General features: G+C 44.5%; 1 protein-coding gene across 11 annotated transcripts in view; it reads left to right on the top strand.

Annotated features, from left to right (window-relative positions):
• CSMD2 (CUB and Sushi multiple domains 2) overlaps nt 1-21,801 on the top strand; it is a 481,761-nt gene that overhangs the window by 392,530 nt on the left and 67,430 nt on the right. For all 11 annotated transcript variants that reach the window (XM_083453238.1, XM_083453235.1, XM_083453239.1 and 8 more), the window contains 9 exons: nt 2,112-2,225; nt 4,904-4,999; nt 6,831-7,034; nt 8,256-8,380; nt 13,108-13,204; nt 15,979-16,083; nt 17,578-17,696; nt 19,038-19,107; nt 20,980-21,096. In XM_083453238.1, coding sequence (XP_083309364.1) covers nt 2,112-2,225; nt 4,904-4,999; nt 6,831-7,034; nt 8,256-8,380; nt 13,108-13,204; nt 15,979-16,083; nt 17,578-17,696; nt 19,038-19,107; nt 20,980-21,096 — 1,047 coding nt within the window. The remainder of the gene's footprint in view (nt 1-2,111; nt 2,226-4,903; nt 5,000-6,830; nt 7,035-8,255; nt 8,381-13,107; nt 13,205-15,978; nt 16,084-17,577; nt 17,697-19,037; nt 19,108-20,979; nt 21,097-21,801) is intronic.

Here is a 21,801-nt window from a genome sequence, read left to right as displayed (position 1 = left end):
TATAATAAGAAGCAACACGATTGGCGATTTTCCCTCCAGAAGAAAATATTCCACTGGTCCCTAAGGCTGTTGGAAGGAGTAGTCCGAAACACCTGGAGGCCACCAAGTTGTTGAGGACTGGTCCAGTGGAATATTTTAATCTGCATGCAGCAGTGTATACACTTTATATTGGAAAGACCCAAGGATTAATTTTAGATGTGTGGGAGCAGTGTGGCCATTCACTGATGACAAAATGGCACTCATCAGTTCAAAAGTTAAAAATGTTGTGTTGTTTTTCTCTGAGAGAAAAAGATTGCCATATTGTCAAGATTAGTTTTGCTTTAAAGGCCAAGAGGGATGGGGAGTGTGGTTTGAGAGGAAGGCAAGGGAAAAAGGAGCCCACTAAAATCCTGTTCCCCCAGAAACCTGGAACTAATCCTGGAGATTCAGCTCCCCTCCCCAGTGGCCCAAACTTTGCAGCCAAAAGTATTCAGTGGAGAACTAATGCAGGGGTCTAAAGCCTCGATTCTTTGAGCTCTAGAAATCTTACAATTGTCCCCTGCAGCCACACTTTGTTGGGGAAGATTCATACTTCCAGGGTTCCACAGAACAAGGGTGACCAGTGTGGTGCCCTCTAGATGTTGCTGAGCTACATGTCCCATCATACTTAACCGTTGCCGGCTATGAGTGTTGGGATCTGGAGTCCAACACAAACATCTGGAAGGCACCAGGTTAGCTACCCTTGCAGAGTGAAATCAGGACTAGCATCAGCATGTGGCATCCTTGGGCAGTTTCAGGCACTTCAGCATCCCAATGGGGCCTACCTGCGATTGAGAGATGCAGTGATGGGCCTACTGTGGAAAATTAAAACGGTGTCTTTTCTCTTGACACTTACTGGAGACTGCTGCCATCCTCCACCACCAGATAGTCCTGCCAATGTGGCCCAATGGCTTAGGAAGCTGCCCACCAGGGATTGCAACTCCCATTGGCCCCAACCAGCCTGGCCGTATGATGCAGGGCCTGGTGGGAGTTGTAATCTAGCAAGCTCAGAAGGACACCAGCTTGGACCTATTGGATATAGCATTATCCAGGCTTCACAAGTTGTGCTACAAAGTCTGACAAGAAAGGACTGTGGAGAAGCTTCCTTGGAGGATTACCCGAGGGGGCATCAGGAGAAGATTGGGGCTCCCTGCAGCATTCCAGCACAACATCTGATTTTGCAAAGTTCACAAACATTGCCGCTGGCTTCACTGCTGAAATTTCCTAACAAGAGAGCGAGGCACTTGTGAATCTGTAAATGGGCATTTACAAGCTGCAAATAACAAATCTAGCATGCAAAAAAAAACAAGCGACAACAACAAGAACTTGAGCCTCAGGGTTTTGAGACAGAAAAACTGCTGTTATGCTTTGAAAAAAAATAGATATGCATAAATAACCCAAAGCCCTCAGAAGGTAATATTTTGAAAAGAAATAAATAAAATGGACTAATGAGCTGCCTGTTATTTATTTCCCTCTCATTTTTGGAGGGGGAGGAATCTGCTAGATGTATTTACAATGAAAGCATTTGGGGGAGTTGATGGGACTAAACATTGACTGCCTTTTTCTGGGCAGAATCCAGATAAGTGCTGCTTCTGTGCAGCTTCCATTCATTTCCAGTGGGGCTTCTGTAAATGAATGGACACTTTTGGGGGGCATATTGCTGAGCACCCATAGCTCCTCCAATCCACAATCTGCGTTCTTGCACGTCAAGATTGTTTTAAATATTTATAATGTGCCCTTCATCTGTGTAGATATAAAAGGGCAGAGTTATACAATACATAATACAAACCAGCCATACAGTAAAATATAAAATAATAAAGCCCCACATCAGTATGGACAGTGGTAGCTGAAACCACAAAGGGTTTTATCCAACTAAGGCTCCATCTGCGCTATACATTCAAAGCAGTACCACATTAAATAGTTATGGCTTCCCCTAAATAATCCTTGTTAGTTGTTGATTTTTTGTTGCGATTCTATATACTTTGGGGTATGCCAGTACTACTCTGTTGTGTCTCTGTTGCTTCATTGTCGTGATGGTAAACGTCTGCTCATTAATCTGCTGTTTAATTGCGCCAAATGTGCTTCATTGACAGTGGTGTTTGGTCAGTTTGCCTTCTTCCAGACCGCTCTCCATGATATCATCGAAGTGCATGATGGACCCAACCAGCATTCCCGTCTCCTCAGCTCTCTCTCTGGTTCTCACACAGGTAAGAGTATGTTCCCCCTCTCACCCATCTCCCTTTTGGAGACAGAAAGGCTCCCTAAGATCCTAAGCTTGCTTGGGCCATACATACTGCTCAGGCATCATTCAGTAGCATGGAGAGAAAACTGAGGGCCACAGCAACAGGTAGCCCTGAGGAGATGCCCTAACTAAGTGGTTTTGACATATGCAGCTGAATTCCAGTTGTTGGGGGAAACGAGCGGGAAAGTGATATTGCCCTCCTGTCCTGCTAGCGTGCCTTTCAGAGCAGAATGCTCGACTGGATGGGCCTTTAGTCTGATCCAGCAGATCAGTTGCTTTGTTCTTGTGAGGGAGTGGGTGAGTTGTTCCATTTTATGTTGCTTCCCACTCAAACACCCTGAAGCAATTTACAACCAACGTATTTAAACCCCCGCATGCAATAAAAATCACATAAACATTAAAAACAGATTTAACGGTACAGTATCGTAATATCTTATCGGTGGCCTCCAGAAAAAGAAAAAGAACATCTTTGCCTGTTGCCGAAGCAATGATAAGAGGCTTGTTCATGCAGTGCACTGAGCGCAGGTACAAGCTGTCTCTACACATGTGCAAGTGTTTGTGTAAAAGTGTATGCTTGTTGGTTTGCACTCTGTAAAGTGGGGTGAGGGGGAGAACGGGCAGCTGCTATAGACAAGGTCTTTTGTAGAGGATGCCTGGTACATTTGTGCCTAGCATAACTGAAATCTGGGCTACACTTCCCTGGGGGTAGGCATGGAAGGCATATATAGAAGCTTGACTTGTGGGAAAGTCCTGAAACTAGAGGGGAGATGAGAATAGGATGGATGTGGGGCAGGGTGTATGGCCTACATAGCTTAGTGGGCAGTCAGGAGAAGGTCCAGAACGTACTTGCCCTGCAGTAGAGTGTTGTGAAGCTCCATGCTTGATGTTTAAGCGCTGTGCCAATAGGAAACAGAAATATATAACGTTGTGAATGCTTCCAGCTGCATCATCTGTCAGGGAAATTGCATCCTTTGTGAGAATGGCTGAGCCCTGGAACCTTTGCACAAGTAGTTGCTCTTGCAAAAGGCTTCCTTTATTTGTTGCTGTTGTTTAGTCATTTAGTTGTGTCCGACTCTTCGTGACCCCATGGACCAGAGCACGCCAGGCACTCCTGTCTTCCACTGCCTCCCGCAGTTTGGTCAAACTCATGCTGGTAGCTTCGTGAACACTGTCCAGCCATCTCATCCTCTGTCGTCCCCTTCTCCTTGTGCCCTCAATCTTTCCCAACATCAGGGTATTTTCCAGGGAGTCTTCTCTTCTCATGAGGTGGCCAAAGTATTGGAGCCTCAGCTTCAGGATCTGTCCTTCCAGTGAGCACTCAGGGTTGATTTCCTTAAGAATGGATAGGTTTGATCTTCTTGCAGTCCATGGGACTCTCAAGAGTCTCCTCCAGCACCTTACCTAAGGTGCAGAGGTCAGAGCAGCACAGCAATGGTGATGCAACATTGCGGCAGGATTAGAAGTGTGACCCCACTTCCAGTGGTTCATGAAGGTGCCCTACACCTGAGTGAACATGTGACCATGGCACAACTTCTTAGTGTTTTGTTGATCAACCCCATTCTCAGCCTCTTGCCATATGGGAAGTAGCGTCCCATTCGTACCTATATTGGAAGCCCAATAAGACGCAGACCTTTATCCCTCGCAATATAGGAATGGGGATACATTGCAATCCTTTCTTTGTGTTTTGGGCCCTGCACACCCATGCGACAAAAGATATCTGAATTACACAGGGACATGTCAGCTGTGGAGTGTGATCCCACCAAATGGGGGCCAAACATTTTCATAGTTTATGACCCATAGGCTTGCAGCAAGTAGAGACTTCCAGCATATGTCACTCCCCCTCCCAGCCTGAGTTGCAAGAGGGAGGGGAATCAAAACTTCTGGAGCCATCCTCCACCTTGCTCCTCGGGTGCTTACCTCCACTCTTCTTGCTGGGCTGGTAGAGAGCTCTGGGGCTGGGCCAGCATCTGAACAGTTGACTACAGGCTTGGCAGACCCCTGCCCCCTGGCCACATCCAAGCTTCCAAGCAGAGGAGGAAACACTCTGTGCAGAGAGCATTATCAGGAGGTCCTCCAGCAATGCTTCTTTTCTGTCTGGAGCAGCATGGTCCTACAGCATTCCCATCCAGGTAACTTTCCAGATGCCACATCATCACCATCATATTTATATGCTGCCTTTTTTCCCTGACAAGGGAGTCAAGGCAGCTTTCAGATATAATAGATACAGTCAATGCCAGTGCTGGATGTGGCCAAAAGTGGGTGGAGCAAAGACTTAAGATTTGACATTTTGCATAAGCTGCTTTCTACACACACACACACACCTCCATCCTCCATCTAGGCAAGCAAAGATATGTTCCAGCCAAGCAAAAACACTCAATGAGGGTGCAAAACCAGGCCAGCAAGGAATGTGGCTGGGGAGAGAGTGTGGCCTCAAGGGAATCTGACAAGCAGGATAAAGAGGATTGGAGGGCCTCCTTTGGCCTCCAAGCCTGAGGTTCCCCTCTCCTGCCCTACAAAATTCAAATTGCCACCTTATTGGCTTGCTGCACCAGACCAATCCTGGCTTCACTTAGGTGAGAATTGTGCTTTATTGTATTTTCTTTGGGAGTTGTTATTTTTGTTGTGTGCTTTCTCCTTCCCTAGGTGAATCTTTGCCTTTGGCCACCACCAACCAAATCCTCATCAAGTTCAGTGCCAAAGGTCAAGCCACAGCCAAAGGTTTCCATTTTGTCTACCAAGGTAGGCAGAGACATCAATACCCAAACTGGAATGGAGGCACGTGTTGGGTGGTGTGGAAGCCATCGAGGGAGGGTCACTCAGGAGAGAGTTATTTGGGAGGATCATAGCCTAAATCTCACCAAGCAAAGAGGAGCATGGTTGTGTAATATATTACAAGGAGCAGATATAAATCCAGAACTAATCTGGGCTGAGTGCTCTAATGTTAATGCATTTATGCCAGTCACTCCTGCTGTCTCCATCTCTCCTCAGGTGTGCCCTGATGAGAAGACCACTCACTTGTAATTGTTCTTCATCATTCCCTCTAGTAGTGAGCTCAGCTTGTGAGTGTTAACAGAATTGTAGCTCAGACACGGAGGGGCAGGGAAACAGAGAAAGTGACCAGCATACTCAGGGGAATGAAGAGGGCAGAACACAGTCAGCTGAGGACCAAGTATGCTCAGTGGCCACAAAATGCTAGCTGTCTGTTGAGTAGGGATACAGAAAACCAGAGAAGGAAGTGAATGGAGCGTCCTGGAAGAGAGGATATGGCTGGCTGGAACCCTGAACAGGAGCACTCCACATTGAAACATTTTGTTGCAGGTCTCACTTGTCTATTTTTCTTTTGAAATGCCCACTCCCTTTCCACTAAAATATGTTCAAAGCTATATATATAGCTACCCCTGACTGAGCATAACCAAGAAACAGTAAGCCACCTGAATCCCAGTTTGGAAGAAAAGCAGGGTATTCTATCTATGTATCTCCATATCCAGGTGGGACAGGAAAAGTCTACTGCCTGAAACCCTTGAGAGCTTCTGCCAAGTCAGTGCAGGCCATACTGAGCTAGGTAGACAAAGACTCTGACTTTGTTGCTTTGTTTCAGCCATGGCTTCCCTCCGCAGAGAACAGCAGGGTTAGGAAGGTCCCCAGTTGTATGTGCCTCTGTGGAGAGGAGACTGCCTCTGTGTGCTTGCCTTCTGGCTTTGGTCTAGATACCTCTCTTATTGCAAGTCAAAACACTGCTTTTATATTCTTTTGACAATTTTACTCTAAGGGAAGGAAAAATAAATCTTTCCCTGTGGTGTTTTTCAAAAGCTTAATTGGGAGCCCATAATTAATGACAATTCTGGTGTGCATGATTTATCCCAGTAGGGAAAGCATACAAAGTCATCAGATGTTCCTCCCTCAGGAGGGCTTCATAATTTTTGATAGCCCCTAGATATCCTGGGTAGCTCAGCTTAGTTGCAAGCTTGAGCCTCCGCAGGAAGGCTTGACCCTGATTTCTTTTGACGCTTTTTTGCACTAATCAGAGAACCTTTCAGTTGACTCTCGTACCTAATTATGGGGGAAGAGATTTTGATAGCAATTGTTAATGATTTAACCGAATCAAAGACTCTGGTGAAGTCAAATAAAAATTGCTGCCTTCCCTCCAGAGAGTTAATTGCAGCCTCTCCTGGGCTGCACAATCGTTTCTGATTGCCTTTTGGAGAGGAATAGCAATGGGCGCAATCCCCACCCAGCATCTGACCTCTCTTAAGTCCACATCAAACACCTTTCCATTTGGACACTGTCTGCTTTTATGGCTAATTCTTGCCTCCTTTTGCTGGCCACACACAGGAGTCAGTGGATGGCTTTAGCTGTATCAATGTGGCATGTATAAGAAGTTTTCAACAGCTGAGGATTAGCTTCAACAGCAAAGCAGGGAGTGAATTTCTTGTGTCTGTCTAATGTGGGGGGCGGGGTGGATCAACCTGAGGAGCAACGTTCATATGGGGGGCAACCTTCCAGGATTATTGCTTTAAGGATTTGCATGTATTCTGCTCTGTAACTTTCTCCCCCTGTGTGTTTGTTGAAGCTGTCCCACGAACTAGCGCCACGCAGTGCAGCTCTGTGCCTGAACCCCGCTATGGGAGGCGGATAGGCAGTGATTTCTCCGTGGGGGCTGTGATCCGGTTTGAGTGCACTGCTGGTTATGCCCTCCAAGGATCCCACAGCATTGAGTGCCTGACAATGCCCGGAGCCCTTGCTCAGTGGAATTCCTCTGTGCCTACTTGTGTTGGTATGTACCTATAAAATCTGGAACAGCACTGAACCAGACTACAGATTTGTGATCTGTTCAGTCCCAAGATTCCTGGAGGGTCTTGGGCTTAAGCTAGGATTTGAGCTGGTGCTAGCACCAAGGGACAGCAGGCAGGGACCCCTGCTTTCATTAACTATGCAAGGGAGCAAGGCTAGGCACACAATGCTGATAAACAGACATATCCTAACCTTTATGTGTAAGATTGAAGGGGAAGTTTGGCTGCTTACTCTTCTTTGGCATTTTCTCCACTGTTTCTGATGTGAATTCCATTCCTCCAAAAGCACCTCTCCTCTTGACAAGATGCCTTTCGGAAACCAATGATTCTGAAGGCTTGGTTTCTTGTTGATCGTATTGCCCCTGTCATTAGAAGTGGCTTCTAGCCCATTTCCAAGCACAATTCAAGATTCTGGTACAACCCTAAAAATCCTAACTGCCTTGGAGACATGCTACCTGAAGGTTGGCTTCCTCCGACAAATACCTATCCAGGCCTTAGAGCAATCTCCCAAGGCCCTTCTCCAATAGCTCATGCCAAATGAAGAGCGAGAACCTTTTCTGATACATAATGAATGGCTATATCTTGGGAGTACAGAATTTTCTTTGCATGCAGGCGGTCCCAAGTTTAACTCCCAGTATTTCCTGGTAAGACTGGGAGCGAACTGTGCCTGAAACCTGGGTAAGCTGCTGCCAGTAAGTGTAGACCATATTGAGCAAGACTGACCATTTTTATTACTTAGGACAAGACAGCTTAATTGTTCAAGGGAAGGATGCACAGCATAGCTGTCAACTTTTCCCTTTTCTTACGAGGGATTCTATTCAGAATAAGGGAATTTCCCTTTAAAAAAGGGAAACGTTGACAGCTTATGATTCACAGCTCAGTGCTTTGCATGCAAAAAGCCCTAGGTTCTATTGTAGAAATTCTGGTGTTGCTTTAAGCTTTGTTGCATGGATGTTATCTGCGGCTGCAGGCACCACACTGCATTAGATTTTATGGTTTTATGGTCTAATTATTTTTTAAATCTTTTTGTAAGTGTCCCAGAGAACCATTATTGTTGGGCTGCATATGAATGTTATGAATAAATCTTAGGACTTAGGGGAAAGTGAAAGCCGATAACAGTGTTGATAGAGAGTAGTAGCAGCCTGCTAGCAATTAGGAAGCCTCATATGGAATAGACTTGTAGCAGCTTCTCTTCTATGTTTCAGTGCCCTGCGGTGGAAACTTAACTGAGCGAAAAGGCACCATTTTGTCCCCTGGGTTCCCTGAGCCCTACTTGAACAGCCTCAACTGTGTATGGAAAATAACCGTCCCTGAAGGAGCAGGAATACAGGTAAAATATTAGAGGAATGCCCTGTTTGGTAAGCTTACTTGAAGGACTTGTACAGCAGCCCCAGCCCAAATATCCCAAGAGCAATAAAAACTCCCTCCTGATGTAGCCAGATATGTCAGGATGCTAAATGGGACCAGGAGCTGAGAACTTCTGAGGCCTTCATGTAATGAGCTCCGCTGACTGCTTGTCCACTTCCAGGTGCAATGCAAAAGGTAGTCAGCAATGCGGGGGGGGGGGGGGACCCAGAACAGGTCTTGGCTTGCATAGGGGAAGGGGATAAGTTGTACAAGGGTGAATCATTGCACTAATATAATGAGAGACTTCACTCTTGGCCAAAGTACAGCTGCTTACCTTTAATGGTCTGAACAGCAGCGGGCCCAGGTATCTGGAGTGACATTTGGAGTAGTGTACATTCTCCGGTCCAGGGTCTCTGGAGTCAGTTGCTGAAGATGCTGGGGCCAGAGTTAAGGTGTGAAACTGAGCACAGGTGAGGGCAAGGAGCAAACTGCAGAAGGAAGATGCTGGTTGTGCTCTGCCCCACAGTCAGAGGCAGCAATGTTGGTGAATACCTCTTGCTGGAAGCCACGGGAGAAGAAAATGATCTCATGTTCAGGTCGTGCTTGCCGGTTTCCCACAGGTATGTGGTTGGACACTGTGAGAACAGATGCTCAACTGGATGGGTCATTGGCTTCATCCAGCAGGCTCTTCCTATGTTCTTATCTTGGCAAGGAAAAGTCAGAAGGCCAGTGTCTTTATGATAGGCCTAGCCAACACAGAAGTCCATTTTGCCAGCTGTCAAATTTGGCACATGAGGCTGATCTTGATATCTGGCCTGTGGAGCCAAAAAGGTTCCTCACTCCTGGCTTAGCAGAAGAATGAATCAGTCAGCAGGACCCTCAGACTGAAGCTATTCAAGGCCCTGTTCTTATCTACTTTCTGCTTTGAGTCCGACTTTGATTGGACAATGGTTGGGCACTGCCTGCTTCCACTATGAGCCTTGGGACTCAGCTACATTAGTTACACTGTCACACCAGATGGCGCTGTGGAGTTCCGTCTTTCATCAGCTTGATTTCCCCCTTTGAGTTTTACAACACATTTTTCTGAAACGCTTTTCTGACGTGTCTAGATCCATAGAACTGCACTGGAGTTACTCCACAAGCTACATAACTTTTCACATTTATTTCAGTGGGACCTAGATGCTACTAATTTAACCTAGATCCAGTGTATTATGATGCTGGCTATACTTGTTTGCAATATTCTTAATAATAAAAAATGGATTATTATTATTACTTTATTTATAGCAACTGCTCTACTTTGGTAGGCAGGGAAAGGGAAGCAGAGGAACAATTAGTGCCAGCAAGTGAACCTATTTACAACTTCCGAACTAGCAACTGGCATGTCTTTCTGTGGGTGCTACAGCTAATTAACAGATCGGTTTTGTTCTGGGTTTGTTTCCCCTCTCGCTATGTTTAATTTTGCCCTGGATATCTTGTGACTTGTTTGCATTGTTATCAGTATTTCCCACAGGCATTGCAAAGGGGAAAGAGAGTGGGGGGGGGGAGATACTCACTTTAGCAGAGCAAAACTGTTGGAACAGTTGAGGTGGAGTTGCAAAGCATTTGGCACTTGCAATTTCTAAAGGTGATAATTCATTCATTAATTTAAGCAGGGAGGGAAAGAAAATGAGGAGAAGAGAGAGCAATATCCACTAATGAAGCACTTCTTTTTCTTTGCGCCTTTTGTTTGAAACGCAGTGGAGAATTTTGAGATTATCCTCAGCGAAGCTGCTAATGAATTTTTGGAATATATGCAAAAAGAAAAAGCAGGGCTGGATTAAGAGCTTTAGAGGCCCTAAAAAATTAGAAGATTGTGGTGCCCCCATAATTCAAATTCCATTTTTTTAAAAAAACAACAACACAATAATAAATGGTAAAATAAACTTTTATTTTTGAAAATGAAACAAAACCTATAGTAAGATGGAATGGAATGTCTATTTTTTGTATACGTCCACTTTATTTATATTTGAATTTTTTTCTCCTACCTTTTCTAATTGCAAAGTATTTGATCAGATCCTCAAACCTAATCTTATGTAACATGTCTGCTTCTATACTTAGTAGAGATAAGGCACCCAGCCTGCCTTGTTGCATAGTAGTTCTGTCGGGATTTTCAACTGAGAAAAGGAACATTCAGCTGAGCGATTTGTGATGATTAATGTTAAAAATCTGACAATGGAAAATTTCTGTGGTGGCCCCCTTTCCTTGATGCCCTAAGCACATGCTTATTTCGCTTAATGGTTAATCCAGACCTGGGGAAAAGTGAAACATTTAAGCAAAACATGACTTTATTCATACAATAGAACTCTCTTCCCACTTCCTGCAATACCACTGCAGCGATTTTCAGGTTTTCTCCTGGAGAAAGCTACCTAGTGTTTTTCAGAAGCTTATTAAGGGTTCCTAAATGAGCAGATCAGTCGTGACAGATACACTCTCCTAAAAGACAGCTCGATCACTGCTGCTGATCCTCCTCTGCCATGTGCAACCAAAGGGGAATGTTGAATGTGTTCTTGGAAACAGTTCACAGAGTGCAGTGGTGAGGCCTAGCAGTCCTGGCCAGCCAGTCTTCTGTGTGACCTGAGTGTGGACTCTTGAATATGCTCAACTATCGGTATCTTCTCTGCAGGGCTCCTTCAGCTGCCCAGCAGAAGTGCTCCACAGAGGTAGCAAGTACAAAAGCTGCCACAATCATCAAACCCTCATAGCAAAGTCAAATCGCTTTGGAAGCTAAATGGGGCCACCCCAGAATGCAGCTGTTGCTTCTGCATATTTGGGGGTGCCCCTAGATAGGAAGAAGTACAGAAGTTTGAAAGCTGAAAGGGAAAGGATTGGTTGCTTTTGAAAGAACTCGCTTGATAGCTTGTGAGCTTACAAAATGTTTACTGCAGCTGAGCCTATAGAGATATCGGGCAGGGGGAATAGTCTGCAGAAACTAGAATCCAGCTCAACTGCATGAGCCTTGTCAGGTTGAGAGCAACTGAGACCCAGAATGTTTTGAATTTCACTCGCCCAGAGAATAGGCAGATAAGAGGCGACATGACAGAAGTTTATAAAATTATGCATGGCATGGGGAAAGTGAGTAGAGAAAAGTCTCTTCCCCTCTCATAACACTAGAACCCATGAACTACCAAAGAAGCCGAATGTTGGAAGATTCAGAACAGATAAAAGAAAGTTCTTCTTGGCAGAGCACATGGTTAAACTATGGATCTCATTCCCACAGGAGGCAGTGAGGGCCACCAACTCTCCCTTCCATATACCAGTAAAATGTTCAGGTTTAGGGCTGGCAGACCTCCAGTGCCATCAAATGCAGAGGGCTGTTCTGTGCTTTGAATGGGTGCTGGTTTGGAGACTCACAGAACGTGCAGCCAGTGTCTAGGACGAGGCCCAGCTCCATCGGTGCCCATCCCTTTAGACAGCTGTTAACCCCTGTTTTGTACCGCAGGTATAGGTTAAGTGGTGACAAAACAAGAGGAGGCATTGGAGATGAAAGCGTTCTTGATAGCACAACAGAGGCAGTGTCAGGCCAGGGAGGATTTTATGTAATCATCCTGCTCACTAGCACTTCTGGTATGAATTATTCATCCCAAAGGCAGCTCTTCCCTGGGTGAATTAATTTAGATCCCTGGCAGAAAATACAGACTGATCCTTCGTGAAATCCTGCACATGAGCGTCAAATTAGAAGCTTACAATGTTCGTGCCCTTCCAGTGTGGGGAGGGGAGCTTTGGGGGTCAGACGGGATGGTGAGAGGGAAACCCCCCAAGTCTTGTTTCTGTAATGCATGAAATTATTATTAGGGGGATAATTATGCAGATGCTGATTTGGCTGGAGCAATTGGTAAAGACTCGGTGGAGGTCATTAGCATTTCAGTGAGATGGATTCTAAAGGTTTTCATGTTTTTGCTTTCGCTTTAAAGTCCCTGCAAAGTTGTTATTCAGGATAAGCAAGCTAGAATGTCAGAGATAATGGTTTATTATCACTCTTGTGACACACACCTTTTCCCTCCGTGGCATTTGGCAGAAGAGGAGGAACTTTGCACAACTGTAGCATGGATCAAGCATCTCCTAGAGAATGTCCAGGAAAGGCTGAGAGAGACCAAGTTGGGGCTGGTGTATGCTATCATCAGAATCAAGTGGTGAAACTTAACCTGGACTTGTACCACTCAAGGCTCCTAGGGGAGCATGTCTAGTATCCTGTTCTCACAGTAGCCAGCCAGATGCACACAGGAAGCATGCAAGTGTTTCAGGGAACCCTGAGGTATCTTGGGCATTTAACAGGGTTTCCTCAAACAGAACATCACTAATGGAAGGCGAGCTTCCCTGGGAAAAAAACACCACTGGCAACTGCAGGGGCCTGCTTAAGAGCATGCTGCCAGCTTTGGTGTGGCAACAGGGGAGCCCAATTGACCACATGCTAATCAAGTCTGTGCCCTAGAATGTACACTTGCTAGTCAAGGCTGTGCTCGACAGCAATGCTTTTCAAAGCACTTCAGAGTGCCCATCAGGATCCTGACAGATAGTTCAACATGGAAAGGATTCTCTGTGGGCAGAAAAGTATGCCAATGGCTACCTCAAATGTTTTGCTTCTTTTTACAAAATTAAATTTGGTTTACTAATTAAAAGGCAACCCATATCATAATTTTTCAGTTCTTTTCTTTTCTCCCTCCCTCTTCCCAGATTCAAGTGATCAGTTTTGTGACAGAACAGAACTGGGATTCCCTAGAAGTCTTTGACGGTGGAGATAACACAGCCACCATGCTGGGCAGCTTCTCAGGTGAGTTCTGAAGCGGACACAGAATGGGCCACAGCAGCCTTCACTAACCTGGTGTCTTCCAGATGTTTTGGACTACAACTCCCAGCAGCCCCAGCCAGCTTGACTGCAGTCCAGAACATCTAGAGGGCATCAGGTTGGGGAAGTCTGGCCTTTGCAGCTCCAGTGTTGACCATCACCAGGCTTGCCACCTCCAAAGTAATGAAAGAACACCCAAGACAGACAGAGGACAGAAAGATTCCGCTTTCCCTCCATTGCAACTTCTCCTCCTGCTGAGCTTTGAGACTTGCTTCCACAGTCAAGCACAGAAAAGCCTTTTCTTTGGTGGCTCCCTGCTTGTGGAATTCTGTACATAGGGAAGCATGCTTTTTTGTAAAAATCACTCTTTTTTTAAGGCACCCAGGCCGCTGGTCCTTCATTGGGAGGGCAGCTAGTTACATCTGTAAACCCTTTTCGTGTTCATGCTTTTAAGTGGGGTGTGGCTAGGATGTGTTCCTTTTCTATGTATATTTGTATATATAAATATATATATTTCGGTGAGCAGTTTAGGTCTAATTTTACTGCTGTTTTTGAATGTTTTTTGTTATCACTATTTATTGAACCCTTTGGTTCCACTGAGACAATTTATGTTAAAAAAGGATGAACAAATATAATAATCTATTAATTAATGACAAAAGTACAAGGCAGCACTTGCCAGACGAGGCGGAGAACAGGTTGAACACTCTTACTCCCATGCACAGCCTCCCCACCGCCACATACACAAACAAATTCCTCCCTCCCATGCTTTGTATGTTAGAAGCAAGCACAAACTTGGAAATACTACATTTCACTCCAAATATTGAATTCCAGTCCGACTTTATGGCTGCTTGAGAAGGGAAGCCTTTTTGTCATTACTCTGGCCAACACAAACTAGCTGGCATCCTGTGGACTGGTTTAGGCTTGGAGCAGTGCCAACATTTCCAAATTCAATACCCCTTATTTGAAGGGGTCAGTTGTGCTAATATTTGGGCCTCTTCCCCATCTTGTTCCATACCTGACTTCTGTGAATGACGTTACTTGGGTGAAGGACAGTGTCGTGTTCACTTGAGAGCAGGGTCACACTTTTTGCCCTACTTCCAACATCACATCTGCCACCTTCAACAATGGTGTGTTGTTTGTACCGGTTGTGTGAACTCTTGTTTGCACATAAAGGCGCCACATGATCAGGACACCTGTACAGCTGGGTGTCCCAGTTGTGTGGGGCAATTGCACATGTTCAAAAGCTTGTGCCTTGAAGTTGTTTTGCAGGCATCCATGTGCAGTACATGGTTCTTGGAGGAAGCAAATGTGATGTTGGAAGTAGGGCTTAAAGCATTGTGTTGTCCTATATGTCAGTAATGCATGAATGGTGCTTATGTGGAGTAAGAAACTGAGTGGGCAGTGGATTTTTTCAAAACAGGAAAGTGAATCAAAGAAGCAAAGCTGAGAGTGAATCTGTTTGCATTCCTAAACCACAGTTGGAGTCTCTTGCCAAAGCTTTCTGAGCCATTTTCCCACAGAGTTGCATCCATTCCCCTCCAGAGCTGCCTTTATTCCTTTCATTTCAGGACCCCAAGCTGTTATTCAGCCAGCAAAGAGGGGAGAACAGTGCCATGAGGGGTCCTCTGTGACTCCCCCCCCCCCCGTAACTTCTCATCTCCAAATCCTTTTCTATATCTGTTAGTCCAACCGGATAATGCTTTCTGTGATGAGAAATGTGTCTCTGCGCTTTGAAAACTACATTTCTGAGTATCCCTCTGCTGGCCTCTGTGGAGCTTGATCAAAAATGAACCGTGCTGCCAAAGTTAAAGGCTGCCTTCTTAGACACACAGATGCAATCTCTGATGTGTTCTCAGATAAGAGTCAAGCTTTGCCCTGCAGTTCTTCAAGACCAATGAAGAAGGGGGTGTGCAGAGCAGCCCCTAAGTCTAATTCATTCTTCATCCTTTTAATACAGATCTATTATGGGGACATCTGCTGGTAGTGTGAAATGATTGTTTTACTGGCTCAGTAATGAGCTGTTGAAGGCGCTAACCTTCAGGATGCTCACACCTTTATAATTGTGTGTGCACATTAGGGATGTTGGAGAAATTTGGTTCAGTTCACTTTTTAAGGTGAGCCTACCTAATTTGCACTTCCCGAAACAAAACACAAACTGTAATGTAGCTAGCCATCAAAATTTGCACTTCTCTGAATTTTGCAATGCAGTTCTCCAACCGAACAACCAACCAAAACTTGGTACAAAAAGGGGTGTGTGTGTGTGTCTGCGCGTGCGCACACACACACACACACACACACACTGTATATGGAAAGTGTGGCTAGAAATGCATATATTAGTGAAAACAAAATACAAAATGCCTAATATTCAGGGAAGTCTCTTGGAAAACTGTATTGGGCAAAATTACAAGTCTTTTAAGAGAATTTGCACAACAATGCTACTGGTGTGAGGACCATAAAAAGAGAATTGCAAATTGCTGCAGAATTGTGGCAAACTGCGAGAAACCAGAAATGACAGATTTGTCTCTTCCTAATGCACAAAAGACCTGCCTGCCTCCTGTGCTAGATGGGACCCCACCACCACTGCCAAATCCCCTCTTCTAGTCTTATTTTCCAGGGTTTAGGGGTGGCTGGAAGGGGTGGAGGGAGGACACCTCCCCAGATATGGCGAGTGGCTCTGGAAATGGTCTGGATCCTCTCCAGCATTTCTGAAGCACTCTGGTAACGTCTCTGCCTCTTGTGTGCATGTGTTTCTCCCCTAGGAACCACAGTCCCTGCACTGCTGAACAGCACCTCCAACCAACTCTATTTGCATTTCTACTCCGACATCAGTGTCTCTGCTGCAGGATTTCACCTTGAGTACAAAAGTAAGGATTCTTCTTGATGGTGCTGTTCCAAGATGTCCAGGTTGTAGCTTCTGTTGTGAGAGCAATTACTCTGAGGGTTGTGCACACTTTGTCACAGTGATCATGCAAAAAGGGTATATGATGTGGAATTTAATATAATTTGAAACTTCAGTGTTTAAAAGTTAAAATAATGCCAAGCTTCCAGATCTCATGACTGAAGAAAGGGGCTGGGGGATATGCAGGTGGTGACTGAGGAATGCTCAGAAACCAGAGAAGAGCATTGGGTGGAAACTAGGATGGCCATTGCATAAGAGTAGTCTATTTCTAATATTTCTGAATTAAAATTGGGGGCATTCTTCTTTGATTCCTGCGATGGTTTATTTCTGAGGTGCTCCAGGCAGGAATGAGAGATGTGGCTTGTTAGCTGGAGATGGCAGGGAATGTGTTTCATGCACATGCTTCTTTATGCGTTTTAAGGCATGCATAAACCACCCTTGATCCAAAAGAAGAAGCAATAAAATGGATTTCAAAGTGGTCAACAGGAAAATTTCAAGATTCCAAAAATGTAACACAAACCAGCAACACAATGCAGCTAACAAGTGGTGCACAAATCACCTGGTGCAGACAGCACAACTCTATAAGGCTTTGATGCTCTTGCCAGTTCCCTGGCTGATGCACCATTGATCACAGAGGCGTTAAGTCCTGCAACTCAGCTGCTACCTTCACAGCCAAACGTCTGGCTGAGAACAGCAGAGCAGCTGGACTGGGCTGCTGCGCCCGTCATAGTGGCTGAAAAGTAAAGTGCCAGTGCCAACCGCTGGAGGGAGTCCCATGGGAGAGGTCACTTTCAGAAAAGAGAGCAGCGTTCTGTTACTTTTCATTCACCAAACAGAGATCAACAACAGACATTATACACACAGTTCCATACGGAATGTGTACAGGCTTAGTACATCTGGTGGTGCTTTAGAATTGGAGGCCCACTTCACTTATACCTGGTGGGGGAGTTCTTTTTAGGGCCAAACTGGACACAACGCTACCACATCAATGCAGTTAGTGTGTCTAGTTTGTAAAATGTAATAGCTGCTGCTGCTTGAAACGTTCCCACAGGCATCTGGTTGGCTGCTGTGAGAACAGGATGCTGGACTAGATGGGCCGCTGGCTTGATCCAGCTGCCAGTCCTTAGGTTCTTATGAGCAGCACCACTCTAGACTTAGCTGATTAATCAGCTGTGTGCCAGTAGGGATGGAGGAGAAATTTGTGCATTTAATGCAGACCTATCGAATGTGCACTTCTCAGACCAATGCATGAAGCAAAGCACAGTTTCTTCAGTGGCAGCTAGATCTCTGTCGTCAGGTTGGTGTGATTTGAGGGAAATGGCCTCATGGGCCAAATTGAGACTCATGCTGGGACTGATAAGGCCAGAGGTTCCCCACCCTGCCCCAATCTACATCCTGATTTGTACACACACACACACACACCAGCCACCCCTATTCACCTCTTCTTGCTTTCTTGCAGCTGTAGGCCTCTCCAGCTGCCCAGAACCCACTGTCCCCAGCAGTGGTCTGAAGATCGGGGAGCGATATTTGGTGAATGATGTTGTCTCCTTTCAGTGTGAGCCAGGCTATGCACTCCAGGTACTGAGTGTTATTGAGTCTGTGAAGTGTTTCACTTTGCAGTGAAAACTGTGCATATGTGAGCTGCCCATGTGTGAGTTGACAGAGCTGATTGAAAGAGATACATCCCTGTGACAGATTCAGGGGAAAACAGGATGGTTAAGGCATTTGAGCATTGAAAATTCTTATATGAAGTGACCTCAGCTTTGGTTTGAATGTTATAAAGCATGAGTGTCCTGGGCTGTAGTAATCAGCTTGATTAAATAAATATTCCAATCTAATGTTCCATTAGATGCTCTGATGTACCTCTTGAGATTAAGACAATGTATTTCACTCAAATATTATATACTATAACTATGGGCAGAGTTTTATATGCCAGATCATGGGAAAGTACCCATAAACCAATGGTTTGATGTAGTTGGGCAAATCTGGAAACAGACGAATATAATGAATTATAATGAAATTAGCAGTATTCCTTAAAGACAGTGAAATATATAGTGAGTTAATGAATAGATGGGGTTAAGTAACACGATACTTTAAGAAGGATTTGGGGGGTCTAAGGAAGGCTGATGAAGTTCTAGGCCTAATAGACAAAACAAAAACTGACAAATTGCCGGGTCTGGATGGCATCCACTTGAGAGTTCTCAAACAACTCAAATGTGAAATTGCTGATCTTCTAGTAAACATATGTAACTTGTTCCTCAGATCAGCTTCCATACCTGAGAACTGACTTCTTCATTCAGTGCATAGTTAAACTGTGGAATTAATGCCTACAGGTAGCAGTGACGGCCACCAACCTAGATGGCTTTAAAAGATGATTAGACCAATTCATGAATGGCAAGGTTATCAATGGCTACTAACCACAATGGTTATGTTCTACCTCCACTAACAGAGGCAACATGCTCAGGTCCTGTTTGCACTCGGTTCCTGTTTGAGGGCTTCCCGCAGGCTGTTGTGAGAATGGGATGCTGGACTAGATGAGCCAGCAGGCTCTTCTTATGTGATAGATTATATGACACAGATTAGGAAATTGCAGATTAATCTGACAACTAAATTTTATTTTTGAGAAAGAAATCGATCTAGATTATTTAACCACCCTTTTAGCTGTCCAGTGTATTTTTGTGTATATATTGTTTTGGTCTTTAATGTGGTTTTGTACAATTTATAAATATGTGATTTTTTTAAAAAAACAACAACCATGTAAATTAACTTAATTTAGGATTCAAGTCTGTGTATATATCTTTTTTTGTTTCAGTGGTGCAAAATATAAACTTGCTTTGGTACTCTCACTTCTCATTAGGACTTTTTTCAGTTCTTCCTCTATCCCACCATCTCATAGTCTGCTTTCCTTCCTTGATTCAGGGACATTCTCACATTTCCTGCATGCCAGGGACTGTCCGGCGCTGGAATTACCCTCCTCCACTTTGCATCGGTAGGAAAAGTCCACCATGAAATTTATTTTAAGACCGTGACATCCTGGAGGGACACCCTTGTAGCCTCCTCACTATTTACTATTTGTTTTCATTTCATTTAAAGGGAGCTTGGTGATGTCCTGGCTGCTTAAGGGATCCCTTGGGTGAACCTGAACTGATAAGCTGTTCTGTTTGTTGATTCTGTTATAGTGTTGAGGGACCTCTGGCCCTTTGGTCCAGTTAGGCTCACCAGGCCTCCCTGTTTTGGCCAAGCCACACACACTGCTCTATGCCTGTCATCATATATCACAGGTCTGAGCTGAAATATTGTTTGCAGGTACCACCAATCAGCTGGCAGACACTTGCTAAGCCTTTTCCACAGCACTTCTCAGGCTGAATGCAGAATTTCCTCCTAATGTAAATAGCAGCTTCGGAGGAATGGTTTTCTCAGGACCACTGGGGAGAATAAAGGGTCATAAGCTCTTTTCCCCATTCAACCTTCCCTTTCAGCACAGCTGCACTGGGGTGCAGAAGGATCAGAGTTTTAAACCAAAAGCCTGATAAGTAGGTTCCCATTTGCAAAACCACAATGTAAGAAGGTCCGATGGTCTGCAAAACAATATTGCAAACTAGAATATTGGTCTGCAATGTAATTGAGTTAGGCAATTCGGCTTTATAACAGCTGAAATCAGAAGCCCATTTTCCCACGAGAGTTTGTCTTTCATTGCTCCTTTTGAAAATCAGGATGCTTAATTTGGTGCATAAATATGCATTTGAATCTCAATCTGTTAGCTGCAGATCCCGAATGAGAAATTGCCTTTGACAGCTACACACACAAAAGCACACACCATTTCATAGCAGAGAAACTAGATTGGAGGTTTTTCAAATATTTTTTATGCCACACTTAGAAAGGCAGAAGCGATCAAGCTTTGGTGAAATGTTCATGAGTCTCTACAAGCTCGACTGGCTGTTTCTTCTTCTTCTTCTTTAATCCAGATGTTATCCTTTTTTAATAATTGAGGAGGAGTTCCATTTAAGTAGACATCAAGAGGGTGGGGAGTTAGAGACTAGCAAAGTCAGCAGAAAAGAAATACATATAATGAGCCATTAAATGGAGGGAAATCTGTGTTGTCAGTGTCAGCATAGATTAAAAGCACAGGCCTCCATGTTCTATTTTAGACTGTGCAAGGGGGGGGGACCCAAGAGGATTTGCGGAGACTTTCATAGGTGAATGAATATAGAGGAATTAGGAACAGAGAGAGCCCTGAATTTAGGTTTGGGAAATGAAAACTGGACTCTGCGGTTCAGGTGAGAAGGGTTATGGTGGTGGAGCTAAATCTCCCGAAATTACCCACCTCCCAAAAATCAGTAGTGAAATTGGGAGGGTAGGGGCATTATGCCATATATTCTCTCAGAGGGCTGGTTTTTACACTAGTCTGAAGTAAGGTGAAGAAGAAAATAATTTGAAATGGAGATGTTTGGGATTGTTCCTGAGAACATTCTTCACACAAAGCACGTGTTCCACTGCTGAGCTGTGATCCCTTTGCCTGTGTCCTCAGGATAAAGGACAAACAATATTGTAATAGGTTTATTTTTAAGTGGCAGCCTTCAGCCTGGTGTTGCTGGGGATTCCAAGAAACGAAATAGTGTACTTTTGGAATTGGTGGTTAAAATCAGCGCTGTTTTAAAAGGTTCAGTCTGCCATCTTGATTCCAAATGGCATCCAGTTGTACCCAAAAATATATGAAAACCTGCTCCTTGATCTCAGGAACCATCATGCAAAATTATGTTACAGTGTCTTAAGATGTGTCCAAGGGTTTTGCAAACAGATAAACAGCTTTCCAAAATGCAGATATTTGTTCCTGGCCACCTTCTTCTTGCTTATCTAACAGCTCAGTGTGGTGGGACCATGGAAGAGATGGAAGGTGTAATTCTGAGTCCCGGCTTCCCAGGAAACTATCCTAGCAACAGCGACTGTACGTGGAGGATATCCCTTCCGGTGGGGTTTGGTAAGAGAGTGCCCTGTGCTGTTCGCATCTCATCAAAAGCCTAATGAATAAACCTATTTGCACTTACTGTTGTTAGGCTGACCTCAGGTTGAACAAGTTTAGGTCTTGTCTACACAGGGCTTATCCAAGCTGACCTTTTCCACCACTCTTTCAAGGCACAGGTCCCTGCTTAAAAGCACCATGACTAAGGGTTTTTTTTTGGGGGGGGGATGTTGCCCCAGAACTTTCCCTATGAAAATCTGCTCTTTAGCACTTAATCAGAGCAAATGTCTATGGGTTTTAATGGGGAAAGCTCTGGAGCAAAAAAAAAAGGGGGGGTGCTCAGACATGGAGATTTCAAACACAGGCCATGCCTGGAAAAAGCAGAAGAAAGTAAGTGGAGATAAGCCATAGTCTGAAGTTGTAGAATGGGTTGTACCACTTAAGACAGCAAGTTGGGGGTGCCATTTTTAAATGCTCATCCTTTTATATAAAAACCCTGTGTAAGCAACCGCTGTGCAATTTAAAAAATGAATAAATTAAGTAATAGAAGGAAATCATAATGATATGGAGAAATCATTCTAACCATTCTAACCCAGTCTGCCCTATCTGAATCTATTAAATTTCTTATGCAGGGAAGCATCCAGAATTGGAATTCTCCACCTATAGTTTGAAATGGTGCAGTCCATTATATCAGCTCAGGACTCCTCTACCTTCTTTCTTCTG

Source organism: Podarcis tiliguerta (genome assembly GCF_965153285.1).
Source record: "Podarcis tiliguerta genome assembly, chromosome: 8".
NCBI classification, from domain to species: Eukaryota; Metazoa; Chordata; class Lepidosauria; order Squamata; family Lacertidae; genus Podarcis; species Podarcis tiliguerta.
The sequence above is the reverse complement of the archived record's forward strand: the minus strand, read 5'-3'. Positions and strand labels throughout refer to the sequence as shown.